Source organism: Cetorhinus maximus, chromosome 11 (genome assembly GCF_964194155.1).
Source record: "Cetorhinus maximus chromosome 11, sCetMax3.hap1.1, whole genome shotgun sequence".
Classification (NCBI taxonomy): Eukaryota; Metazoa; Chordata; class Chondrichthyes; order Lamniformes; family Cetorhinidae; genus Cetorhinus; species Cetorhinus maximus.
In genome coordinates, this window is record NC_135889.1 from 24,894,996 (window position 1) to 24,922,472 (window position 27,477).

The 27,477-nt window shown below is 43.4% G+C and overlaps 1 protein-coding gene across 1 annotated transcript in view; it reads left to right on the top strand.

The window, feature by feature from the left end:
• The first annotated feature begins 3,834 nt into the window (after positions 1-3,834).
• The window catches only part of cps1 (carbamoyl-phosphate synthase 1, mitochondrial), a 206,628-nt gene continuing 182,985 nt past the window's right edge, over positions 3,835-27,477 (top strand). The window contains exon 1 of the mRNA XM_078551685.1: positions 3,835-4,756. Within this exon, the coding sequence (XP_078407811.1) occupies positions 4,631-4,756 (126 nt within the window). The 5' untranslated portion in view covers positions 3,835-4,630. The remainder of the gene's footprint in view (positions 4,757-27,477) is intronic.

The following is a 27,477-nucleotide window of genomic DNA, read 5'->3' on the forward strand; positions in this document are numbered from 1 at the left end:
GGTGCAATAGTACACTAGAATTACTATCCATACTATTCATATGTGCAAATTATTGGATGTAGTACACTGTGGTTATTATGTTTACTGTGTATATCTGCAGTACACTGGTTGCAGTATATTATATATGTTGTGTTCACGCACTGCATACTGGGTGCGGTATACTATGCTGTACATATGTGTGGTATAACAAGTGCAATATATTATGGATGTTGTGTATATGCGTAGTATATTAGGTGCAGTATACCATATATATTGTGTGTTTATGCAGAATACTAGGTGCAATATACTATGCATGGTGTGATATCATGTGGTATAGTGGGTGCAGTATGCTATTCATTTTGTATATATGTGCAGTATACTGGGTGCAATATACTATGTATGTTGTGTATATGTGCAGTATACTGGGAGCAGTATACTTTTATGTTGTATATATGTGCAGTATACTGGGTGATGAACAATAACAACATGCAACAAAAACAAACATTTCTGGAAAAACTCAGCAGGCCTGACAGCATCTGTGGAGAGGAAGACAGAGTTAACATTTCGAGTCTGTATGACTCTACATCGGAACTAAAGAGAAATGGAAATGTGGTGAAATATGAGCTGTTTAAGGCGGGTGGGACAGGTGGAGCTGGATAGAGGGCCAGTGATAGGTGGAGGCAAAGGCGAGATTGCCAAAGATGTCATAGGCAAAAGGACAAAGGGGTGTTGACGGTGGTGATATTAGGGAAAGGATGTACTAATGGTGACATTAAGGGTAGAGAGCAGGATGAGCAAGTGACAGATGGCCCTAGTGGGGGTGGTGTGGGGGGAAGGGATCAAAATAGGCTAAAAGGTGGAGATAAAACAATGGATGGGAATAAACCTCTCCTTTGCCTCCACCTGTCCACTGGCCCTCTATCCAGCTCCACCTGTCCCACCCCCCTTAAATAGAGGCCCTTAAAATATATTTCACCACTTTTCTATTTCTCTTTAGTTCTGATGAAGAGTCATACGGACTCAAAACATTAACTCTGTCTTCCTCGCCATAGATGCTGTCAGACTTGCTGAGGTTTTCCAGCAATTTTTGTTTTTGTTTCAGATTTCCAGCATCCGCAGTATTTTGCTTTTATCTTAATAACAAAATGCAGTTGTCTAGCTTCTTTAATATATGAATGTATCCTAAGGGGGCTTCGCAAAAACAAAATCACAAAGAAATAGCTGTTGAACCAATGAAGGAACTATTAGCAGATAGCAGATTAGGATATTAAAAGATCAGCCAAAGTTTTAAGGATGGTCGTCAAGGAGGAGTGGTTTATTGAGGGAATTCCAGAGCATTGGGCTCAGGTTGCTGAAGACATGATGTTTGTTGGGGGGTGGGGGCAGAAAATAGAGGATGTGCAAGAAGCCAAAATTGGAGGAACACAGTGATCTCAGAGGATTGTAGGATTGAAGGAAGTTACAGAGTTCAGGCGGGGAGAGATTGGGAATTGGAGCCAATGTAGCCTCAAGATAGTTGGGTACTTAGGGAAGTGTGGAATAGAATGTGAGCGGTAATGTTTTGGATGAGCTGAAGATTTTGGAAGTTGATGATTGTGGTTTTGAAAGGGAGGTGACAGTGTCCGAGGGCAGGAAACTGTTTGCAATGTCAACCCATGTGGGGCTAGGAAGGGAAATTGGGTGATCAGCAGTTTAATGGGGATAAGGGCCAAGGGAGCAGGAGATGACAAGATAGGATCAAAGAGAGCATGAGGCGAATTACTGCTTCTGAGCTCGGGCAGAGAGGAACCTAGGATTAGTTTTCGCTTCGTGGACAAAGGGGAGACGGTTGGATGTGAGAGGAGGTTATGCCAGATGCAGCTGAATTGATCATCTCAATCTCAATGACAGAAATACAACTGTCTACTTCACTGTGGTCCCTATCTGCAGAGTTAAAAACCCCTTGTATTGGCAGGCAACAGATAACTCCAAAACAAAATAAAAACAGAATTACCTGGAAAAACTCAGCAAGTCTGGCAGCATCGGTGGAGAAGAAATCAGTCAACGTTTCGAGCCCTCATGGCCCTCAGATAACTCCAGTCTAGGTAGAATCAAGTATCAATTAAGATAAGGTTAAATGAACTTAATTATAAACACTGTATCAACACAGTATCAACCTGTGGCTTCTGACCTTGTGTAACCTTCAGCTCTTTCAAATATGTTTAAAAATGGATGATTAGACAAATTGTTTTAACATTCCTACAAAACCATCGGCACAAAGGACACATGCATTTCATCCTCCCAGCAAGCCAGCCTGTCCACAGATAAACCACCCTAACAATGTGAGATGATAATCTTTAACCAATGGAAAATCACTTCACATCCCCAGGAATGCAGGCCTAATTGGCTCTTATACTTAAACACAAGGAACGGAACAGAATTCTCCCACCTTATCCATTCATTGAGTGGGTCTATTTTAGTCATTAAAAAAAAAAATTCAGATTTTTCTGTGGGAGCAATTTGCTGCCTTGAGTGTGATAACCACCCCCCGCCCCCGTTCCACCCCCTGGGTGTCAGGGACACTGAACCATTACAGACAGCTGCCAGACAACCGACTGGACGTCTCAGGCAGAGGGTGGGGAGCGGTGGAAACTCAGTCTGCTGTCTCCCTGCCACACCAGTAGTGGTTCAGGGTCCAGAGAGAGCTGAAATTAAACTCGTGACGATTTCATTGGGCGCTAACGAGTCTCCCCCAAACCCATCGATTGATCTGTAATCCCTGAGAACCCGGCCTTTAACATTTGAAATGCTCACAGCCTGAATATTGAAGACTCGGGTATTTCTTCCTTCCACTATGGTGCAAATTGAGAGTGATATATTCCCTTTTATTTGCAATGATATAATGTCTCTGTCTGTCGATAGTGAAAGGACTTGGACAAACAGTATAAACAACTCCTGCCCCTGCTTCTGCCGCGTCCTCACCACATTATGTAGTTTTCGCAAACCCAGGCAAGGGAATTTTGGGCCTTCCGTGTTACCTTGCATGTGTATTACAGCGAATGTGTCGATTGGGGCAATTTTCCTGACTTAATTCCTCCGGCACAGAAACCAGAGAAATGACATAAGGAGGCATCAGCAATCTGTTAAATGCAAGCATACTGAGTGAAGTTCGTCCTGTTGCAGCCTGGAATGGGAAACACTTTCAGCATGCGCTGACCTTGATAGCTGCTGGCAGTGGGTCCGACCGGTGCAGACTGTCTCTAGTCCACATCCAGGCTTTCCCTCCCGAAACACAGAGGCCTCAAGCTCCTGGATCAGGTGAAGCGCCAGGAAGATGGGAATAACTGGGTGAACTACTGGCTTATTTTATGCAGCCTGCCATGTTACATCAGGGAAAAGCCAGGCCCCTTAAGCTCCTTTTATTGCGCAATGATGACCCTATCATGTATATCAACACTGAAATGTAATTAACTATGTGAAGTTAAAGCATGCAAGGATGCTTCCTTATCATTAGCACAGTCAAAAGAGTGATAGGATACAATATTATAAATGTAACAGACGACTGTCCTCGGCAAAACTAAACACTAACGTCGCTGCTACTAGCGCCCACATGCTCCGATTTTTTAAAGCTCGTTTTGCAATGTACATGTTCATAGTTACCGGCTATTGCGGACTTGGACAATTCAAAATGGGCATGAAACACTCCCAGATTCCCACCTCGATACTGTTCATCAAATACTCTCAGGGCATGTACATAGAACCGATTCCTAAAGTAACTAAATACCGGTGCATCTGACATATCACCCATACGATTGATAAAAGAGAATGTCACACCGAGTGTAACAAATTCATTGAAAGAAGCGGACTCAGGTTTTTGGGATGAGCATGGGGAAAGTGATTTAATATGAAACTATTGAACTTTTATGCCTGATTTTAAACCTGTTGATACGCAGATTTCAACCGGCAAAAATGAGCAACCCTTTTGCAAGTGGAATTTTCACTCTGATAATTACAATGAAACATTTCACATGAATTCCACCCCATTCAGTTTCTCTCTGTATAAGAACAGAAACATTCGCGCAATAAAGAAATGCTGAGTTAACGTGAAAAAAACATCAAGAAAAGATCAGGAGAAATATCAGTTGAATTATTCTGAAAAACTTTGAAAAGGTCTTGTTCTCGTCTGATCAATTCAGTTTCACTCTTGCTACAGGTTGTACCGAGGCACGTTTCTAGATGGAAATTAGCGCGTCAAGCATCCTCACTACAGAGTTCACCTTTTTAATTCGCTGTTAGGCAAACTGAGGTTATTAAAGCGCTGTTTGATTAGGAGGAATACGGTGCTGACATGTGAACACGTCCTAAACGACGGGACGGACTGGTGTGCTGTAAGCAGCTGGTACGATTTCATCACTTTACAAGAGAACCCCGAGATCGAACTGAAGGGAAATAACCCAAAGAGACACGAGGTCGCTGCCTGCAAACCATTAACGTCAGTGACACTGCCGGGTCATCAAACACAATAGTACAAAAGAACAGTGCATTCATACCTCAACCACTGGGAGCCAGTCCGGCCGTTTGCTGAATTCTGCCAGGGGAGAAACAAGAGATTCGAAAGAAACTAAAGTCAAATTTAAAATCAATTGAATCAGTTTATATTCCCAATTCGAAAATGACCAAGATACTAAGAGCGTGCAACTTGTTCAAATCCCTCAAACATGGCATTACAGCTTGCAATCGTATACAGCGGCCAGTGTGGAGTTTGGGCAAATCAGGAGTCCGAATTTTCAGCAGCAAGGTAAATGATTTTTTTTTGCATTAACTAGAGGCTATTATAGAGAAAGCATTTCTGATCCACAATAGCCATTTTGGGAGCAAAAAACTTCTTCGATGCAAGTATTTTAATGCTAGAATCGGTCTTTGGTTTAATGTGCAAAACAAAAATTGCAAAAGTCTTTTGGGACCTATTTTGGAAAAAAAACTCTTTGAAACTAAGTGGAGAAACCAGGGTTTGAAATGTATGTAGTTGTTTAGTGTATATTTATTTCCTTTCCGGGAACCATTCGAAGGTAATCACTTGGGTAGAATTGCATTGGAGACTTGGATTTAATAAGTGGTTGCATTGCAATTACCCGGTTACATCATCTCCCGGCAGCAGTGCTGAAATGAACTCTTCTGCTGATCAGTACATGATGAGTTTAAAGGGATGGGATGCACACAGTGTAAAGTAAAAGATTGTGTTTCCGCATTGTTGTTTCTTTTGGAATGAGGTTCTGCAGCTGCTTTGTGCTCTGAGGGGATTATCAGCGGCGCCGGGAACCTCACAGATCCGCATGCCTGTTGGACCTGCGCGTTCACGCGGTTGGAGGGCCGATTCTGCACGCGCACGCGATCGAATGGCTGGGTCTGCGCGTGCACGAGGGCGAGTTGGCTACATTTCCCCAGCACGTGATCTTAGAGCCTATGGCCATTTTGCTGGACCCACCAGGATGGCCTCGCGACTCTGGGTTTCTTCCTTCCCAACTTCTTTCGCCCACCTTGGCCATGTTCCAAGGCTCTTATTACTTTTTCTTGTTTTTAACACCCCCCCCACCCCGCCCATTCAGGGCTGCTTCTGTCACCCCCAGAGTGCGAGCCTGGAGCTTTGAATGAGCTGGAAGGATGCACTCTTGACAGAATGAAGTAAAGAGGTAAATGTGCAATGAAAAACTTAGGTGGCAGGTAAGAAATGTATGATGAAGACACTGCACTGCGCAGTCACAGGAATACAGATAATCCCCCAAGTGGTTGTGTTGCAAACGTATACCATTCAGTCGTTAGTACAGTTTAATAACTACTCTCAGCTCCGGGGTATGAACTAATTGGACTGAGTAGAAGACTCTTGTGATGCATGTCTGCCAAGTTTGGACTGGCCACATGAATGGTGAAAATCCAAAAGGAACAAATCTAAAAGCAATAAAGGAAACTCTGCATGTCAGAGGGCATCACAGCATCTGTGGAGAGGACAGACTGGTTAACCTTTTAACTGTGGAACCTTCATCAGAATAGATGAGGGTTATACCTGAAAAGCTAACTTGTCTATTCTCTCAATAGATATTGACTCACTTGCTGAGTATTTACACGATTGTTTTACATATCAGTGAGATTATTGGACACTAGCCCTCACTCTCACGAGTCTCTCTCCCATTCAAAGGTTAGTATAGGAACACTATAGGGCCATACTTAAGCTCTGCAGTGGGGATTGCTTTTGAAAACAGAGGATTTGCCCAGCGGGGCCTCTACTTTGACCATGGATATTGGTAGGACTCCAGGGGACAGCAGTTCGAATATATAAACTGTATTTCTCAATTGACCTATGTTGAAAAAATGTCAGTCTTTTTAATGGATGACAGTAGATAAAACTTTAAATGTCTGTGTTTTAACAATGAGATGCAGCGGAGATTTTTCATCTTTAGTATTCTATCACAACTCCTAGATGGCATTCAGAATGGTAAGGAATAGTTCTACTTAGCTTGAGAAAGGTATTTTTTATCAGGTAGATTGAATGATGTGTAAAAAGTGACAAAAATGAACTTGTTGAATGTCTTCACTTCCACGTGAATCACTGGGGCACAATATTATGATTAGTTTGCCCATCCCCAAAACTAAAGAAACATTTGCATTACTTAACAATTTTAAACTGCACCTTGCCCTAAGGCTTTTCTTGAAGTGCGGTCACTGTTGTAGCGTAGGAAACAGCAAGCTGCAACAAACAGCAATGCGATCATGATTATAAAGCATTATATATCATAGAGTTTCAGATATTTGAGCTGATGAATTGATTGTTCTGGAGGTTAGCACAGTGCCCTTTCATCTCTGCAACCGAATTGATAGCCGTCCTCTTTCCTGGCAATGAGGGCTCTGTTTTAATGTGGATAAATGTAAGATAATGAGACCAGGGAAGAGGGATAAGCAGTGGGACTTTCAAGTGAATGGTAGTGAATTATAGGCCATAACATAGGAGATGAATCCTATGAGTAGATAGTTCAACACAATGTGGGACTGCAGTAGAGAGCACAATCACAATTTTGGTGTATAGCTAGCTAGAGGGATGGACCATGGGTCCATGAGGATGATGTTGAGTTTACAAAGGGCACAAATTCAGACCTTCTGGGGCACTTTGTGCAATCCCAATCCTTGAGAGAGGGGGCATCTAAAGAAACACTGTGAATTAGTCATCCCTACGTAATGAGAGAATAAGGAAAGTGGGAATGTTTAAACTGGAGGAGAAAAGAAGTGTTGAGACCAGTAAAGCTGTCAAGATTTGAAGCCATGTATGTAGATTGAGCTCAACATTGACAAAACTCAGTAGGGTGTACCTCAAACTTGAGCTGAGGGAGGCGGTGAAGAGAGAGTTTAGATTTAACCGCTTCCCACTGTGGACAAGAAATGTGTAGGATAGACTGCTTGGGGGAGAATGAAGTAAATTCAAGTGAGAACCAGATGTCTTTTTTATGATTGAGAGAAACAACTTTTTTGAAGTTTGATGCTGACCAGATGGACTGAAACGCTGTCCCGGTGCTTAGCAGCTCAAATCATTACAAATGCACAGTTTATGATTTTCCATCCTGGTCATGACAGAAAACTGCAGAAAAAACAACGGCAATTTTCTAGCATGTCATCCACTGCATGAAGATATATTTCACTGCGAAGATATATTTATAAATCATTAATCTTGGTTAGAGAAAATACAAACATTGCTGCTGTGGGGGAATTATAATAACTGTTGCAGTCAGGCGGGTTCTGATCTTAGGGCATGAGCAGGAACTCTGCCTATGCTGAACTGAGAATGTAGAGTTTTGGCACTGGGCCCTCAACATATACATGTTCTATTTCCTAGCTCTACAATTCTGACCTTGATAATACTTTTCATTGATAAATATATTTTCACAGTGAAGTGAAATAGTTTTATTTTTATTCAGCAATACTACATGCCCATAATAGACAATTCCTGTCATGCACAACTACTTTTGACATTTTTAATCCCTCAAATTTCATGGGTAAAAACAGTTATCTGTTTGTTTTCCATAACTTTGGATAGATACGTCATCCAACTGATGGAAAATCACAACCAAAAATTTTCCTGGAATGTCACGCACTCAAGTCACGTGGCAGTCATGTGATCTTTGCCCCGTTGTCCCACATGACCAGTAAAGCCTCGTGCACAGATCAGTCAGCACTCCTTGTATCAAAGCTGTTGTCGGCCAAGCTGGGAATAAACCCCCACTCTTATCGTTGCAAAAAGGTGCTTTGATTTAGTGAGTGGAAATTTCCAATGGCCAGAGTCACAAGCAGGGCCTTCATGCAATGGATGACATGCTAGAAAATTGCCGTTGTTTTTTCTGCAGTTTTCTGTCATGACCAGGATGGAAAATCACAAACTGTACATTTGTAATTGTAGAATAAGGTTCCCAATGGCAGAGCAGGGCCTTCAGTTTTATCCAATATGTGGAGAAAAATGAAACAGGTAACACCCTCTCCATGACATGAGATATGACATGGTAAAGTAGCCTGCATAGGAGGCACAGGTCTCACATTTCTTCACTATTGGAGTTTTCTCCACCTCCCAGTGTGGGCCTGCTGTAAATTAATTGGTGGAGATTGATTGCTATGATTAATCAGCAACAACATTATCGTAGAAACAAAATACTGTGGATGCTGGAAATCTAAAATGAAAAAACAGAAAATGCTGGGAATACGCAGCAGGTCTAGCAATATCTGTTTAGAGAGAAACAGTGTTAATGTTTCAGTCAATGCTACCTCCGTGATATCAAGAAATGGCCATAGGCACTGGATACTGCAAAGGCTATGGGCCCTGACAATATTCAGGCAATGGTCCTGAAGACTTGTGCTCCAGAACTTGCTGTGCCCCTAGCCAAGCTGTTCCAGTACAGCTACAACACTGGTATCTACCCAACAATGTGGAAAATTGCCCAGGTATGTCCTGTGTACAAAAAGCAGGACAAATCCAACCCTACTTGTTACTGCCCCATCAGTCTACTCTCCATCATCAGTAAAGTGATGGAAGGGGTCATCAATAGTGCTATCAAGCGGCACTCACTTAGCAGTAACCTGCTCACTGACGTCATTACAGCCTTGGTTCAAATATGGACAAAGGGGCTGAACTCCAGAGGTGAGGTGAGAGTGACTGCCCTTGGCATCAAGGCCGCATTTGACCGAGTGTGGCATCAAGGAGCCCTAGCAAAACTGGAGTCAATGGGAATCAGGGGGAGAACTCTCCGCTGATTGGAGTCATGCCTAGCACAAAGGAAGATGATTGTGGTTGTTGGATGTCAATCATCTCAGCTCCAGGACATCACTGCAGGAGTTCCTCAGGGTAGCGTCCTGGGCCTAACCATCTTCAGCTGCTTCATCAATGACCTTCCTTCCATCATAAGGTCAGAAGTGGGGATGTTCACTGATGATTGCGCAATGTTCAGCACCATTTGCAACTCCTCGGATACTGAAGCAGTCCATGTCCAAATGCAGCAAGACCTGGACAATATCCAGGCTTGGGCTGACAAGTGGCAAGTAACATTCGTGCCACACAAGTGTCAGGCAATGACCATCTCCAACACGAGAGAACCTAACCGTTGCCCTTTGACTTTCAATGGCATTACCATCACTCAGTCCCCCACTATCAACACCCTGGGGTTACCATTGACCAGGAACCGATCTGGACTAGCTATATAAATAAGGTGGCTACAAGGGCAGGTCAGATGCTAGGAATCCTGCGACGAGTAACTCACCTCCTGCTCCTGAAACCAGTCCACCATCTAAAGGCACAAGTCAAGGAGTGTGATGGAATATTCCCCACTTGCCTGGATGAGCGCAGCTCCGGCAACACTCAAGAAGCTTGACGCCATCCAGGACAAAGCAGCCCGCTTGATTGGCACCACATCCACAAATATTCACTCCCTCCACCACAAATGCACAGTGGCAGCAGTGTGTATCATCTACGAGATGCACTGCAGGAACTCACCAAGGCTTCTTAGACAGCATCTTCCAAACCCATGACAGCACCATCTAGAAGGACAAGGGCAGCAGACACATGGGAACAGCACTACCTGGAAGCTCCTCTCCAAGTCACTCATCATCCTGATTTGGAAACATATTGTTGTACCTTCACTGTCGCTGGGTCAAAATCCTGGAACTCCCTCCCTAACAGCAGTGTGGGTGTACCTACACCACATGGACTGCAGCGGTTCAAGAAGGCAGCTCACCACCACTTTCTGAAGGGTAGTTAAGGATGGGCAATAAATGCTGTCCCAGGCAGCGAAGCCCACGTCCCATGAATGAATAAAAGAAGAGACTTTTCATCAGAACAAACTCCTTCATTGTGTTATGTGACTACCAGGATGGTGGAAGAACTGAATGGACCTTTAGTTTTCATCTTCCTCTGTTTCATGCCTGGGGTAGTGATGGCTAAGGGTGCTGCTTAGTGCAGCACTCGGAGAGCGGAAGTTCACAGGTTTGGTTGCTGGTCCTGGCTGGTGCAGAATCTCGTGTCCTAAAATTGGCACCTTTATCCCTGGGTTAAAGAGGGGAATAGAAACTAGACCTTCTGCTTCTTTGAACTGTCCAGTGAATCCTGTGAATGGTGCATATGTGAATTAGGGGAGGATGCCATGATATAGCTCAGTTATGCTGCCCTTAAGTTGGGAGAATGACTTACTAACATTCTCAGTCAAGACTTGCATCTGATTATGAAATGGCAAATAAAAAGAATATTGTGCCTCAATAATGATTGATGCACAGGCCATGAAAATATCATAGAAACATAGTAGCATAGAAACTAGGAGCAGGAGTAGGCCATTCAGCCCTTTGAGCCTGATCCGCCATTCATTATGATCATGGCTGATCATCCCACTCAATAGCTTGCTCCTGCTTTCTCCCCATACTCTTTGACCTCTTTCGCCCCAAGAGCTATATTTAACTCCTTCTTGAAAGCATACTATGTTTTGGTCTCAACTACTTTCTGTGGTAATGAATTCCACAGGCTCACCACTCTCTGGGTGAAGAAATTTCTCCTCATCTCAGTCCTAAATGGTCGACCTCATATCCTCAGACTGTGACCCCTGGTTCTGGACTCCCCCACCACCGGGAACATCCTTCCTGCATCTACCTTGTCTAGTCCTGTTAGAATTTTATAGGTTTCTATGAGATCCCCCCATATTCTTCTGAACTCCAGCGAATATAACCCTAATCAACTCAATCTCTCCTCATATGTCAGTCCCGCCATCCCAGGAATCAGTCTGGTAAACCTTTGCTGCACTCCCTCTACAGCAAGTACATCCTTCCTCAGATAAGGAGGCCAAAACTGCACAAAATATTCCAAGTGTGGTCTTACCAAGGCCCTGTATAATTGCAGCAAGACATCCCTGTTCCTGTACTCGAATCCTCTGGCTATGAAGGCCAACATACCATTTGCCTTCTTTACCGCCTGCTGCACCTGCATGCTTACCTTCAGCGACTGGTGTACAAGGACACCCAGGTCTCATTGCCCATTCCCCTCTCTCAATTTATAGCCATTCAGATAATAATCTGCCTTCCTGTTACCAAAATGGATAACCTCACATTTATCCACATTATACTGCATCTGCCATGAATTTGCCCATTCACTCAGCTTGTCCAAATCACACTGAAGCATCTCTGCATCCTCCTCACAGCTCACCCTCCCACCCAGCTTTGTGTCATCTGCCAAATTTGGAGATATTACATTTAATTCCCTCATCTAAATCATTAATATATATTGTAAATAACTGGGGTCCCAGCACTGATCTCTGCGATACCCCACTGGTCACTGCCTGCCATTCGGAAAAAGACCTGTTGATTCGTACTCTTTGTTTCCTGTCTGCCAACCAGTTTTCTATCCAACTCAATACACTACCTCCAATCCCATGCACTTTAATTTTTACATGCCAATCTCTTATGTGGGACTTTGTCAAAAGCCTACTGAAAGTCCAAATAAACCACATCCACAGGCTCCCCCTCGTCAACTCTTCTAGTTACATCCTTGAAAAATTCCAGTAGATTTATCAAGCATGATTTCCCTTTCATAAATCCATGCTGACTCTGTCCGATTATGCCACTGTTTTCCATGTGCTCAGCTATTAAATCTTTTATAAAGGACTCTAAAATTTTCCCCACTACTGAGGTCAGGCTGACTGGTCTATAATTCCCTGTTTTCTCTCTGCCTCCCTTTTTAAATAGTGGGGTTACATTAGCTACCCTCCAATCTGTAGGAACTGTTCCAGAGTCTCTAGAATCTTGGAAGATGACCACCAATGCATCCACTATTTCTCGGGCCACTTCCTTAAGTACTCTGGGATGTAGATTATCAGGTCCCAGGGATTTATCCGCCTTCAATCCCATCAATTTCCCCAACACCATTTCCCTACTAATACTGATTTCTTTCAGTTCCTCCCTCTCACTAAACCCTGTGTTCCCTAACATTTCTGGTATGTTATTTGTGTCCTCCTTTGTGAAGACAGAACCAAAGTATGTATTTAGTTGGTCAGCCATTTCTTTGTTCCCCATTATAAATTCCCCTGTTTCTGACTGTAAGGGACCTACATTTGTCTTCACCAATCTTTTTCTCTTCACATACCTATAGAAACTTTTACAGTCCGTTTTTATGTTCCCTGCAAGCTTACTCACGTACTCTATTTTCCCCTTCTTAATCAATCCCTTAGTCCTCCTTTGCTGAATTCTAAAGTGTTCCCAATCCTCAGGTCTGTTGTTTTTTCTGGCCAATTTGTATGCTTCTTCCCTGGATCTGATACTATCTCTAATTTCCCTTGTAAGCCATGGTATGGCCACCTTTCCTGTTATACTTTTGCGCCTGATGGGATGAGTTCATCGATAACTTACTGTTTTTCATCAGTTCACTCTTTTTCAAGCGGATAATTTTAAGATGTTTAACATTTAATTGAACATTTTTTGGCTGGGGTTAGTGATGCTTCCCCAGTTCTGTAATAATTGGGAACTAAATGATTTTTGGATTATGGAGAGGATCTGGCCAGTCACAGCTTGGTTTACAATGCTGTCCACCGTCAACTGTAATATCCACCCTGAGAGACACAAGATTATGTTTAAATTATTTTTTCACATTATCTTTCAACTTCATTTTTTTATTCATTCGTGGGATGTGGGAAAGGCTCTGGCAAGCCCAGCATTTATTGCCCATTCCTAATGCCCCTTGAGCTGATGCTGAGTCACCGCCTAGAATACAACTGAATGGTTTGCCAAGCCATTTCAGAGGGCAATTAAGAGTCAGCTATATTGCTGGTGTTACATGTAGGCTAAACCAGGTAAGGACAGCAGATTTCCTTCCCTAAAGGACTGGGTTTATATAACAATCTGGTAGCTTCATGGTCATCATACTATATCAACTTTTTATCAAATTGGATTTTAATTCCCTATCTGCTATGGTTAGATTTGAACTCATGTCACTGGATTCCAGACCTCTGGATCAATAGTCCAGTAACATAACCACTCTAATACCCTATCATTTGGTAGGGTTGTTTCATCGAGTTGATACCAGAGGGCTACCAAGGTCATGGCTTGTATTTGACCCTTGGCGGATGCGTGCGATCAGTGGAAACGGCCAGGAAACGGACCGCTGACCGCAATCGGTCTCCAACCGTGATTTCAATTATAGGCCATGACATTACCGGCTAGCCAGTGTGAAACATGTGTTGAAAAGCTCAACACTTCTGGGGTGGGGGCGGGAAGAGGGCAGGCGATGACGTCACCATGGGCGTGGGTGAGCGCTGAGAGAGAGTTCCCTGAAGGCAACAGCTGCCTCCGGGAGCTGCAGACATTCAAATGATCAGATAAAGGTTTAAAAAGTTGCAAAAAAAAATGTTCATGCATCATAATCATGCACCTGAAAATATGCCTCATAAAAATGCTGTCCACAGATATTTATTTTTATTTTACTTCATAATGGAGATCTCATCCCACCTTTGAGTGAAGATTGATGAAAACTGTAATGGTCGCCTGGCCGCTTTGCTCGTCAGCCAACTGTAAGGTTGGACGGGCCATAAAAAACCAGAAACAACTGCACTGTTAATGGGCTTAATTGCCCTCTTAATTGTTGGCAGGCACGCTTTCAACTTATGTGCATGCCCGCCGAGCGAAATATCGCATGAGTGCGTGATAATGTCGGGATGCTTATCCAACATCACCTTGTGCAATTTTATGGCCGGTCGGGCGCGCGCCTGCGGGACATAAAATTCTGCTCCATGTTTCTCATGTGAGCCTGGATAGTGAGTGTTGGCAGGCTGCTTTACCCTGGATAGTGAGTGTTGACAGGCTGCTTTACCCTGGATAGTGAGTGTTGACAGGCTGCTTTACCCTGGATAGTGAGTGTTGGCAGGCTGCTTTACCCTGGATAGTGAGTGTTGGCAGGCTGCTTTACCCTGGATAGTGAGTGTTGGCAGGCTGCTTTACCCTGGATAGTGAGTGTTGACAGGCTGCTTTACCCTGGATAGTGAGTGTTGACAGGCTGCTTTACCCTGGATAGTGAGTGTTGACAGGCTGCTTTACCCTGGATAGTGAGTGTTGACAGGCTGCTTTACCCTGGATAGTGAGTGTTGGCAGGCTGCTTTACCCTGGATAGTGAGTGTTGGCAGGCTGCTTTACCCTGGATAGTGAGTGTTGACAGGCTGCTTTACCCTGGATAGTGACTGTTGACAGGCTGCTTTACCCTGGATAGTGAGTGTTGACAGGCTGCTTTACCCTGGATAGTGAGTGTTGACAGGCTGCTTTGCCCTGGATAGTGAGTGTTGACAGGCTGCTTTGCCATGGATAGTGAGTGTTGACAGGCTGCTTTGCCCTGGATAGTGAGTGTTGACAGGCTGCTTTACCCTGGATAGTGAGTGTTGACAGGCTGCTTTACCCTGGATAGTGAGTGTTGACAGGCTGCTTTACCTGGCAAAGGGATCATCACATGTTCTGTCTGTTCTCCTCTTACTCAAAGCTGGGAACATTTGTAAAATCCTGACCGCTGGTAAACCCGTATGACTTCAGCGAGTAGTGTGTCATGAACGTGTAATTGTGATATTATTGGTTTTTAAGGACAAATGTTTTAAAGGCACATTTTTGGCTTTCAAACCTTAAATAGAGTTTAAAAGCCCTTTCCAAAATGGAAGTGTGGACAGACAGTGTGGCACCTGTCTGCGTTTGTTCAGACCTTGCCAGACTCTTATTTCTAGAGCTGGCTATGAAGAGTCAATAAAATGCAAAGACTCTTCCAGGGATGTCCATTGAATCTTCTAAATGGTGTGAAAACCTCTTGGCTTCTGAGAGAATATGAGACAGGATGGGACTTCAAAGGACCTCAACATAATTAAGTTCTTTGCCTGGTAGAACAATAATTAATCCAAAGTAACATAGCAGCTATTTTGTTTTGGTTGTGATAAAGACAGGCTGTGGAAGCCATTTTGTGTAGAACCCCCAAGAAGAACTCAGAGAGACATCATCAGAGAGGGTTCTCAGCCAAGGGAAAAAAGATGAAGATATCCAGAAATCAACTGTTGTTCTGCTGAAAAAGAATCTAAGCAACCTTCCAAGTGTTGTAACCGCAGAACTAGTGAGGAACAAGAAACTTCTCTATCCCAAAACCTGCTGACCCGCTGAGTCTACCTGCAAAGGAAAACACTGACTAATTGACTACAGAAGCCATTGCAGCTGCTGAACACAACTCTTTAGCTTCAACCCTTCACTCTAGACAACCCTAACACTTCAACTGCAAGCTGCGGGCCTGCAACATCATTTTAAAGGACTGAACTGAATTTCATCTTTATAAATGCCTTTTATCCTTATCTGCATTTAATCTTTGTATGTATTCAATTAGCAACTTTATTACTGCCAGTTAATTAACTTACAGCAAAAGTTTTACAATAAACCAACCTCTGTCTTGTTTAAGAGTAAAGCTTTGCTGCTGGGTTGTTTTTTAAATTGAATCACTTGCAAATTAAATGGGATACCACAACACCAACCTCAGGGACCACTTTGAGGAAATGCCTTTTATGTGATCGTAACAAGGGAAAAACTGGTTATTGAAACTCCATGTGGGGAAATACAAAGTTAACCACTTTGGACCTAAGAACGATGAATCAGAATATTTTCTAAATAGCAAGAAGTGAGGGACTGGAGGAGCAGGTAGATTTAGAGATCTAAGTACAGAAATCATTAAAAAAAACCTAGTAATAATACTTCAACTAATTATAATTAAAGAGGCTAACTTTAGATTTTGATTTTAAAAATCTTACCTTTTGTTTTCAAATCACTTCATTGCTTCATCCCTCCCTATCTTGTGATTTCCTCCAGCCCAACAATTCTGTGAGGAGATGTTGATATAGTGGTTATGTCACTGGACCAGGAATCCAGAGGTCCAGGCTAATGCTTTGGGGGCATGAGTTCAAATCCCACCATGGCAGCTAGTGGAATTTGAAATCAATAAATAAATCTGGAATTGAAAGCTGTTCTTGGTTATAGTGACCATGAAACCATTGTCAATTATCGTAAAAACTCATCATCTGGTTCATCACTAGTGTCCTTTAGGGAAGGAAATCTGCTGTCCCTACCTGGTCTGGCCTATATGTGACTCCAGACCCACAGCAATGTGGTTGACTCTTAACTTCCCTAGCAAGCCACTCAGTTGTATCAAACCTCTACAAAGCCTCAAAAAAGGAATGAAACTGGATGGACCACCCGGCATCGGCCTAGACACAGGAAACAGCAATGGCACATCAAGCCCTGTTGACCCTGCAAAATCCTCCTTACTAACATCTGGGGGCTTGTGCCAAAATTGGGAGAGCTGTCCAACAGACTAGTCAAGCAACAGCATGACATAGTCATACTCACAGTATCATGCCTTACAGATCATGTCCCAGACACCACCATCACCATCCCTGGGTATGTCCTGTCCCACCCGTAAGACAGAGCCACTAGAGGTGGTGGCACAGTGGTATACAGTTGGGAGGGAGTTCCCCTGGGAGTCCTCAACATTGACCCTGGGCCTCATGAAGTCTCATGGCATCAGGTCATACATGGGCAAGGAAATCTCCTATAATAATACCTTCTACTGGTTACCACCTACCATTCCTCTTCATCTGATGAATCAGGACTCCTCCATGCTGAATACCACTTGGAGGAAGCACTAAGAGTGGCAAGGGCACAGAATGTATTCTGGGTGGGGACTTCAATGCCTAAAACCAGGAGTGGCTCGGTAGCACCACTACAGACTGAGCTGGCCGAGTCCTAAAGGGTTGTGGCAGGTTGTGAGGAAACCAACAAGAGGGAAAAACCCACTTGACCTCATCCTCACCAAGCTTCCTGTCACAGATGCATCTGCCCATGATGGTAGGAGTGACCACTGCACAGTCCTTGTGGGGCGAAGCCTTGTCTTCACATTGAGGATACCCTCCATCACGTTGTGTGGCACTACCACCGTGCTAAATGGGTTAGATTTCAAACAGATGTAGCAACTTAAAACTGGGCATCCACAAGGTGCTATGGGCCATCAGCAACAGCAGAATTGCATACAACCACAATCTGTAATCCCATGGCCCAGCATATCCCCCGCTCTACCATTAACATCAAGCTTGGTGATCAACCCTGGTTCAATGAGAGTGCAGGAGGGCATGCCAGTAAGAGCACCAGGCATACCTAAAAATGAGGTGTCAAACTGGTGAAGCTACAACACGGGACTCCTTGCATGCTAAACTGCATAAGCAGCAAGCAATAGACAGAGCTAAGTGATTCCACAACCAACGGATCAGATCTAAGCCCTGCAGTCCTGCCACATACAGTCCTGAATGGTGGTCAACAATTAAATAAACTGGAGGAGGAGGCTACACAAGTATCCCCACCCTCAATAATGGGGGAGCCCAGCACATCAGTGCAAAAGACAAGGCTGAGATACTTGCGAAAATATTCAGCCAGAAGTGCCGAGTGGATGACACATCTTGACCTCCTCCTGAGGTCCCCAGCGTCACAGGTGCCAGTCTTCAACCAATTTTATTCACTCCATGGAATATCAAGAAATGGCTGAAGGCACGGGGTACCGAAAAGGCTTTGGGCCCTGACAATATTCCGGCAATAGTATGGAAGCCTTGTGCTCCAGAACTTGCCATGGCCCTAGCCAAGCTGTTCCAGTACAGCTACAATACAGGCATCTACTGAGCAAAATGTGGAAAATTGCCCAGGTAGGTCCTGTCCACAAAAAGTAGGATAAATCCAACTTGGCCAATTACTGCATCATCAGCATATTCTTGGTCATGAGCAAATTGATGAAAGGGGTCGACGACAATGCTATCAAGCAACACTTACTCAGAAATAACCTGCTGACTGACACCTAGTTCATATTCTGCCAGGCTCACTAAGTTCCTGACCTCATTATACTTTTGGTCCAAACATGGAAAAAAGATTTGAACTCGAGGTGAGGTGAGAGTGACTGCCCTTGACATCAAGGCAGCATTTGACCAAGTGTGGCATCAAGGAGCCCTAGCAAAATGAGTCAATGGGAATCAGGGGGAAAACTCTCCATTGGTTGCAGTCATAGCTAGCACAAAGGAAGATGTTTGTGGCTTTTGGAGGTCAATAACCTCAGTTCCAGGACATTACTGCAGGAGTTCCTCACGGTAGTGTCCTCGGCCCAACCATCTTCAGCTGCTTCATCAATGACCTTCCTTCCATCATAATGCCAGAAGTGGGGATGTTCACTGATGATTGCACAATGTTCAGAACCATTTACGACCCCTCAGATGCTGAAGCAGTCCATGTCCAAATGCAGCAAGACCTGGACAATATCCAGGCTTGGGCTGATAAGTAACATTTGCGCCACACAAGTGCCAGGCAATGACCATTTCCAACAAGACAGAACCCAACCATTACCCCTTGACATTCAATGTCATTACCATCACTCAATCTCCCACTATCAACATCCTGGAGGTTGCCATTGACCAGAAACTGAACTGGTCCAGCCATATAAATTCTGTGGCTACAAGAGCAGGTCAGAGGCTGGGAATTCTGCAGCGAGTAATGCTCCTCCTCACTCCCCAAAGCCTGTCCACCATCTACAAGGTGCTAGTCAGGAGTGTGATTGACTACTCTCTGTTTGCCTGGATGAGTACAGCTCCAACAATACACAGGCTTGGCACCACCCAGGACAGTCTGCTTTATGGCACCTCATCCACCACCTTCAACATTCACTCCCTCCACCACCGACGCACAGGAGCAGCAGTGTGTACCATCTACAAGCTGCACTGCAGCAACTCACCAGGGCTCCTTCAACAGCATCTTCCAAATCCGCAACCTCTACTTGAATGGTATCACCATTCCTTGGTAAAAATCCTGGAACTCCCTCCCTAATAGCACTGTGGGTGTACCTACACCACATGGGCTGCCACGGTTCAAGAAGGCAGCTCACCACCATCTTCTCAAGGGCAATTAGGGACGGAAATAAATGTGGGCCCAGCCAACGATGCCCGCATCCTGTGAAAGAATAATGTTTAAAAATTTCTGTGATGTGTTCTTGTAATTCTGGCCTCTTGAGGATACCCGATTTTAATTGCTCCACTCCTAGTAGCCATGACAAGGGCACTGTGCTCTACAATTCCCTTCTTAAACATCTCCACCTCTATCTCTTTCTCCTCCTTTTAAGATGACCCTTAAAACCTACATCATTGTCGATGCTTTTGACCATATGCCCTCGTATCTCTTTTCTTTCATAATGCTCTTCTGAACACCTTGGGAAGTTCATTATGTTAAAGACTTCATATCAATGCAAGTTGTTGTGTTGTCAATGTAATATTGGCCTTTGTCTGGACGGCTGGAATGCGAAAGGGGTGGAAGGAATGTGACAGCTATAAAGCTCTGGTTAGACCCCATTTACAATATTACACTCAATTCTGTGCACTACACCTCAGGAGGATTATTTAGCCTTGAAAGTGGTGTGGTGCAGATTCACTAGAATGAGAGGGTTAAAGGGATAGGGCTACTAAAGGATAGGCACTGTAATCTCACAGATAACGACAGAAATATTAAATATTTATCTTGCCTCAGCATTTACTAGAGAAATTAACGGGGTGGACATGACATGAGAAGAAGATAAGAAAAAAGATGTAATGACATTTAAGACATAAATAATGGAAACAATTGATAAACTAATCAAACCTGGAAAGGAAAAGACTCTTGGCCCAGATGGATTGCATCTGTGCATATCAGGAGTTGGGGAAGAGATAACAGAGGCACTATTTCAAATAAATGAAGAGGGATCAGTGCCAGAGGACTGATGAAAAGCTATAGTGATTTCTAATCAAGGCAAGGGAATCATCAACAAATTAGTTTGATGTCAGTGCTATGAAAGACTCCTTAGTCAAAAATGCAATATGAAAACATCTAGCAGCTGAAGATGAAGGAAGAGCATAGATTTCAAAACAGAATGTCATGCTTGATCAACTTGATTGAATTCTTTGAAGAAGTAATAGAAAAAGGTGGATGAGAGTAATGCAACTAAGGCATGGGTGAGGGTTTCAGCTGTAAATAAGTTGAGGCTGGGGTAGTGTCAGGCAATGCTTGAGAGGAAATAGATGGTCTTGGTGGGGCTGCAGGTATGTAGTCAGAAAGTCAATTCGGGGTCAAAGGTTCAAAACAGGCTTGTTGAGCCTCAGACAAGTTGCCAGGGAGAGGGGCTGGATTGAATCTTTAGGGGTAGATTTGGTGGTGCGGACCGAAGATAATGCGGCTTTGGTCTTCTCTGTATTTAGTTGGAGGAAATATCTGCCTATCCAATACTGGAAATTGAACATGTAGTGTGACAATTTAGGGACAGACTCCAGGGTATATAATCTGTCTTCATATTTTAATCCTGTTTCCTCTGCTATAATTCTGTTGAATGTGTGCTGCACCCCCTCCAAGGCCAGTTTTACCTTCCTGAAGTGGGGCTCAGAACTGAAACCGAACTTCCACACCTTTGTGGAATCCAGTCCACTTAAGTTAAAGGCTAACAGGGAGCCAAGGTCATTGCGCCCCTACAGATGGAGTTCGCTGCTCATAAATCAGCCCGTTCCTGTCAATGCTTCTCCCATGGCTTCTGAGTATCTGAGCTCATTTGGCAGGCAGGAATTCTTCTGCAAATGCTTTAGGGGAAAATTGCACAAGCATCAGCTGCTGGCTGAACAAGTAAAATTCCATTCCCTTGTTAATTTGTGATTTGAGACTTTAAGAAACAATTTACTCTTCTTAATACAGCGGCACTGATTTTGCTGGGACACAATGACACAAATATATCAGAATCCCTTTAAGTTGCAGAACTAAATGTTAATTTACCTTTTTAAAGTTTCAAAGATTGTACTACGTTTACTTGATGCTTTGCTTGTAAATAATAAGCAACACATTATTTAAAGTGTGTTCACTGTATATTTGTTAGACAGGAGTTAAAGATATTGTAATCATACTTAAAGCTATAGCTATAGCTTTAACTATCAGAACAGCATTCTATTTGAAATTAGCAAGTGTAGTGATGATTTAGTTGATGTGACTGGGACAGCTCTGTGGGTCAGTAATTTTGGAGAAGCTTGAACATGAAAAGGAGGATAACTTGATAAAGATCAAGATTCATAAGGTTCTTAATAAGAACCTGTCTGCAGAGCCTCGAATCAGCTGCCAGCCTTTTTTATTTTCATTTTAATGGAAGTTGTCCTTGGCCACAATACATAAGGTGCTTCCTAGTTTTGAAGACTAATGCCAATCTGACCTTTGTTGCTGTTGTCATCCTGGCATTTGCTTTTTCTCTCATCTGATGTCTTTGACCAAGTCAGACAATGGAGATAATTCTATTCTATGTAGCAGTCCTACAGGAAAGTGGAGGAAAAGGATGGTGAAGCTGACAGGGAGGCAGATGTCCCAGACATCCATGCATAGAGTCATAGAGGTCTACAGCACAAAAAAAGGCCCTTTTGGCCCATCAGGTCTGTGCTGGTCAAACCAAGTACCTAACTATTCTAATCCCATTTTCCAGCACTAGGCCCATAGCCTTGTATGTCATGGCATCCCAAGTGCACATCCAAATACTTCTTAAATGTCATGAAGGTTTCTGCCTCTACCACCCTTTCAGGCAGTGAGTTCCAGATTCCCACCACCCTCTGGGTGAAAAACTTCTTCCTCACATCCCTTCTAAACCTCCTGCCCCTTACCTTAAATCAATGCCCCATGGTTATTGATCCCTCCACCAAGGGGAAAAGTTCCTTCCTGTCTACCCTATCTATGCCCCTCATAATTTTATACACCTCAATCATGTCCCCCCTCAATCTCCTCTGCTCCAAGGAAAATAACCCCAGTCTATCCAATCTCTCCTCATAACTAAAACCATCCAGCCCAGGCAACATCCTGGTAAATCTCCTCTGCACTCTCTCTAGTGCAATCACATCCTTCCTATAATGCGGATTGCAGAACTGCACTCAATACTCTAGCTGTGGCCTAACCAGCGTTTTATACAGTTCCAGCAAAACCTCCCTGCTCTTATATTCTATGCCTCTGCGAATAAAGGCAAGTATCCCATATGCCTTCATAACCACCTTATCTACCTGTCCCGTTACCTTAAGGGACCGGTGGATATGCACACCTCTGATCTTTGGTACTTCCCAGGGTCCTACCATTCATCGTGTATTCCCGTGCCTTGTTTGCCCCGCCCAAGTGCATCACCTCACACTTATCCGGATTAAATTCCATTTGCCACTGATCAGCCCATCTATATCCTCCTGTAATCTAAGGCTATCCTCCTCACTATTTACCACCCCACCAATTTTTGTGTCATCCGTGAACTTACTGACAACCCTCCTACATTCAAGTCTAAATCATTTATATATACCACAAACAGCAAGGGACCCAACACCGATCCCTGTGGAACCCCATTGGACACAGGCATCCAGTCACAAAAACACCCCTCGACCATCACTCTGCTTCCTGCCACTCAGCTAATTTTGGATCCAATTTGCCAAATTGCCTTGGATCCCATGGGCTCTTACCTTCGTTATCAGTCTCCCATGCGGGACCTTATCAAAAGCCTTGCTGAAGTCCAAGTAGACTACGTCAAATGCATTGCCCTCATCTAGACACCTGGTCACTTCAAAAAATTCAATCAAATTGGTCAGACATGCAAAATGGCAATGTGACTCAAGTGCATCATTATCAAAGTGGAGTGGCTCACTGGGCCAGATTCATGGAAAACTTGAGCTTGGATATCTGATCTTTTGCTTGCTGTTGACAATGGGAGATACATACTTCAGCAGGGTGCTAGGAGGATAAAAGGGCCCTATAGTCCCATCTGAATACATTAGTGATTTGGGGAATTTACACAAGGTCCATGACTTGAATCTCCAGAGACTGGAGGATTTAATCTAGGCTGATACTTGAGTGCAGTGTTAATGGAGTGCTACGCTCTCCCCTGTACACTAACCAAAATGTATCCTTCAAGCAACACCACTAAAGCAGATTACCTGGTCATTATTTGCCATTTGTGGGAGTTTGCTGTGTGCGAATTAGTTGCAGCATTTTCTAAATCACAGCAGTGAATAAAATTCAACAAGTTCTTCATTGACTGTGAAGCACTTTGTGACACCTTGAGGATGTGTTATTCCATTCCATTTATTCCATTGCTCGTCTTCAAAAAAGTGTCAGGGGACCTTTTATGCGCACTTGAGAGAGCAGTTGGGGCCTTAGTTTAACATCTCATTTGAAAGACAGCATGTGCAACACTCTCAGCACTGCATTGGAGTGTGAGCCTAGATTTTTGTGCTCAAGACTCTGGCATGGGATGTGAACCCACAACCTTCTGACTCAGGTGTGAGTGCCACCTATGGAGTCACAGCTGATGTTCAGGAGAGAAATTAGGAAACATTTCTTCATGCAATGGGTGATAATAAATGTAGAACATTTCCCCACAAAAAAACATTAGATACTGGCTCAATTAATAACCTTAAAGCTTAGATTTTTGCTAAAAGGATTTGGAACCATTTGGATGGAGTCAGATAAGCTATGATCTTATTGAATGCTGGAACAGGCGCAAGGGGAGAAATGGCCAACTCATGTTCCTTACCTACTCACTTGTTGGCAACCATGGACTGGTTCTGCAAATAGTAACTTTTTTTTGTTCCTGTGGCTGCCTGTAGTAGTAACGTTTATTTATCATTGGATCTCTCTCATCTGCATTGCTATAGCACTTGATCAGCAGGTGGGTTGGCACATCTGCCTGGGTTGCATGGTGCTGCCAGTTAGTAAGGACATCACAATGAGGTGGTGGCATCTTAATCTTTTGCCCATTCATCTGTGTCAAGGTGCTTTGGGAACTAGCCTGGTCTCAACAAGCCGAAAGCTTCCAGAAGCTGAGCCAGAAAAAATTCCCTGAAATCATCCTATTCTTTTTGGCTTAAGTAATGAACCTGGTAAGTGCAGCAGGTAAACGGATGGCACAGACAAGATTTTCCCTGTGGGCTTCTGAACCCCACATAACAAGGATCAGAAAAAAATGGTGGGAGTAATTAATAGGTCCCAAGCAGTAATAATAACATTGGATAGAGCATTAAGCAAGAAATAATTTGAGCTTGTAACAAAGGCAATTTGATAATCATGAGGGATTAATCTTCATATAGACTGGACAAATCAAATTGACAAAGGTTGTCTGGAAGACGAGTTTGTAGAATGCTGCTGCAACAGCTTCACAGAATCACACAGTGCAGAAGAGGCCCTTCGGCCCATCGAGTCTGCACCGACATGTGAGAAACACCTGACCTACCTACCTACCTAATCCTATTTATCAGCACGTGGCCCATAGCCTTGAATGTTATGATATGTCAAGTGCTCATCCAGGTACTTTTAAAGGAAAAACAAAAATACCTGGAAAAACTCAGCAGGTCTGGCAGCATCTGCGGATAGGAGCACAGTTAACGTTTCGAGTCCAAATGACCCTTCAACAGAACTAAGTAAAAATAGAAGAGAGGTGAAATATAATCTGGTTTAAGGGGGGGTGGGACAAGAAGAGCTGGATAGAGGGCCAGTGATAGGTGGAGATAACCAAAAGATGTCACAGACAAAAGGACAAAGAGATGTTGAAGGTGGTGATATTATCTAAAGGAATGTGCTAATTAAGGGTAGAAAGCAGGACGAGCAAGGTACAGATAGCCCTAGTGGGGGTGGGGTGGGGGGAAGGGATCGAAATAGGCTAAAAGGTAGAGATAAAACAATGGATGGAAATACACTTAAAAATAATGGAAGTAGGTGGGAAAAGAAAAATCTATATAAATTATTGGAAAAAACAAAAAGGAGGGGGAAAATCGGAAAGGGGATGGGGATGGAGGAGAGTTCATTATCTAAAATTGTTGAACTCAACATTCAGTCCGGAAGGCTGTAAAGTGCCTAGTCGGAAGATGAGGTGCTGTTCCTCCAGTTTGCGTTGAGTTTCACTGGAACAATGCAGCAAGCCAAGGACGGACATGTGGGCATGAGAGCAGGGTGGAGTGTTGAAATGGCAAGCGACAGGGAGGCCTGGGTAATACTTGCGGACAGACCGAAGGTGTTCTGCAAAGCGGTCACCCAGTCTGCGTTTGGTCTCCCCAGTGTAGAGGAAACTGCATTGGGAGCAACGAATGCAGTAGACTAAGTTGAGGGAAGTGCAAGTGAAATGCTGCTTCACTTGAAAGGAGTGTTTGGGCCCTTGGACGGTGAGGAGAGGGGAAGTAAAGGGGCAGGTGTTGCACCTTCTGCAGTTGCATGGGAAGGAGCCGTGGGAGGGGGTTGAGGGTAGGGGGTGATGGAGGAGTGGACCAGGGTGCCCCGGAGGGAATGATCCCTGCGGAATGCCACCAGGGGAGGTGAAGGGAAGATGTGTTTGGTTTACACAACTCCAACATGACCTCCCTTCTTTTGTAATCTACCCCTCGATTGATAAAGGCAAGTGTCCCATATGCCTTTTTCACCACCCCACTAACATGCCCCTCCACCTTCAGAGATCTATGGACACACACGCCAAGGTCCCTTTGTTCCTCAGAACTTCCTAGTGTCATGCCGTTCATTGAATACTTCATTGTCAAATTACTCCTTCCAAACTGTATCACCTCACACTTTTCAGGGTTAAATTCCATCTGCCACTTATCTGCCCATCTGACCATCCTAGAACAAAACGTTGTAGGGCCAACTAGAAAGAAAGCTATGTTAGATGTAGTATTGTGCAATGAGGGAGTGTTAATTAACCCTTAATCCTTAGGCAAAAAGTGATCAGATTACAGTTGAATTCCATATTAGGTTTGAGAGTGACATACTTGAGTCCAAGGATCTCCATAGATGTTACATCTATGTAACTCAATTTAAATTTGAGGGGACAGATGGCCGAAGTTGGACTGATGAAATAGGCTGAAAGATATGGGGGCAAATATACAACAGAAACATTTAAAATTAATCAGGTTGTTCAACAAAAATACGTTCCATTAAAAAACAAAAACTCAGTGGAACAATCCAACATGGCTTACTAGGGAAGTTAAGGATAGTATTAGATTAAAAGAGGGTTAAAATGTTGTAAAGAATATTAATAAGCCTGAGGACTGGGAGTGTTTTAGAAATCAGCAAAGGGCAACTAAATAGTTGATAAAAAGGAAAATAATAGAATATAAGACTAAACTAGCCCGGAATATAAAAGTGAATTGTAAGAGCTTTCACAAGTATGTATAAAAGAGGAGATTAGCTAAAGTAGACATTGATCCCATAGGAGAAATTATCATGGGGAATGAGGAAATGGCAGTGACATTGAACATGTATTTTGTATCTGTCTTCACAGTAGAAGGCATTAATTTCATACCAGAAATACTGGATAACCAAGGGGATAATAAGAGTGAGAAACTTAAAATATTTAATATCAGTTTATTAATGTTAATATCAATTAATATCATTATCAAAGTTTTCCATCTTGCACTCATCAGGACAATCTGCAAGAATATCAAATGTAATGGGAACAATTGATACTTTGTGAGAAGAGAGTGCTGATTGCCAGTCAGAGTCCACTTGCCAACCAGAGGCGTTGCCATGGAGAATGTACCAGTTAACTGAATTTTGCGTTTAATTCAAAATTCAGTTAAACTGATGCGTTCAAGTTTTGAATTTAAACAAGGCTTGGCAGCTAACTGTCAGTCATCGGTTAACTGGTGCAATAATGGAAACATGAGCTTAAAGGTGGTGAGGACTAGGTGCTTAATGTTCAAGGGTACAAAGTGTTCAGAAATGATGGGGAATGTAGGGGTGGCAGCACTGATTTGTGAAAACAGATTGAGGAAGATGTTCTCATGTTGGAAAGAGAGGATGTCCTTGAGGGGGCAAGGAAAGAATCCATTTGGTTAGAGTTGAGAAACAAAAAGGGTATGATCATGCTACTGGGGTTATTCTATCGGCCTCAAAATATTGAGAGAAATAGAGGAGCAAATC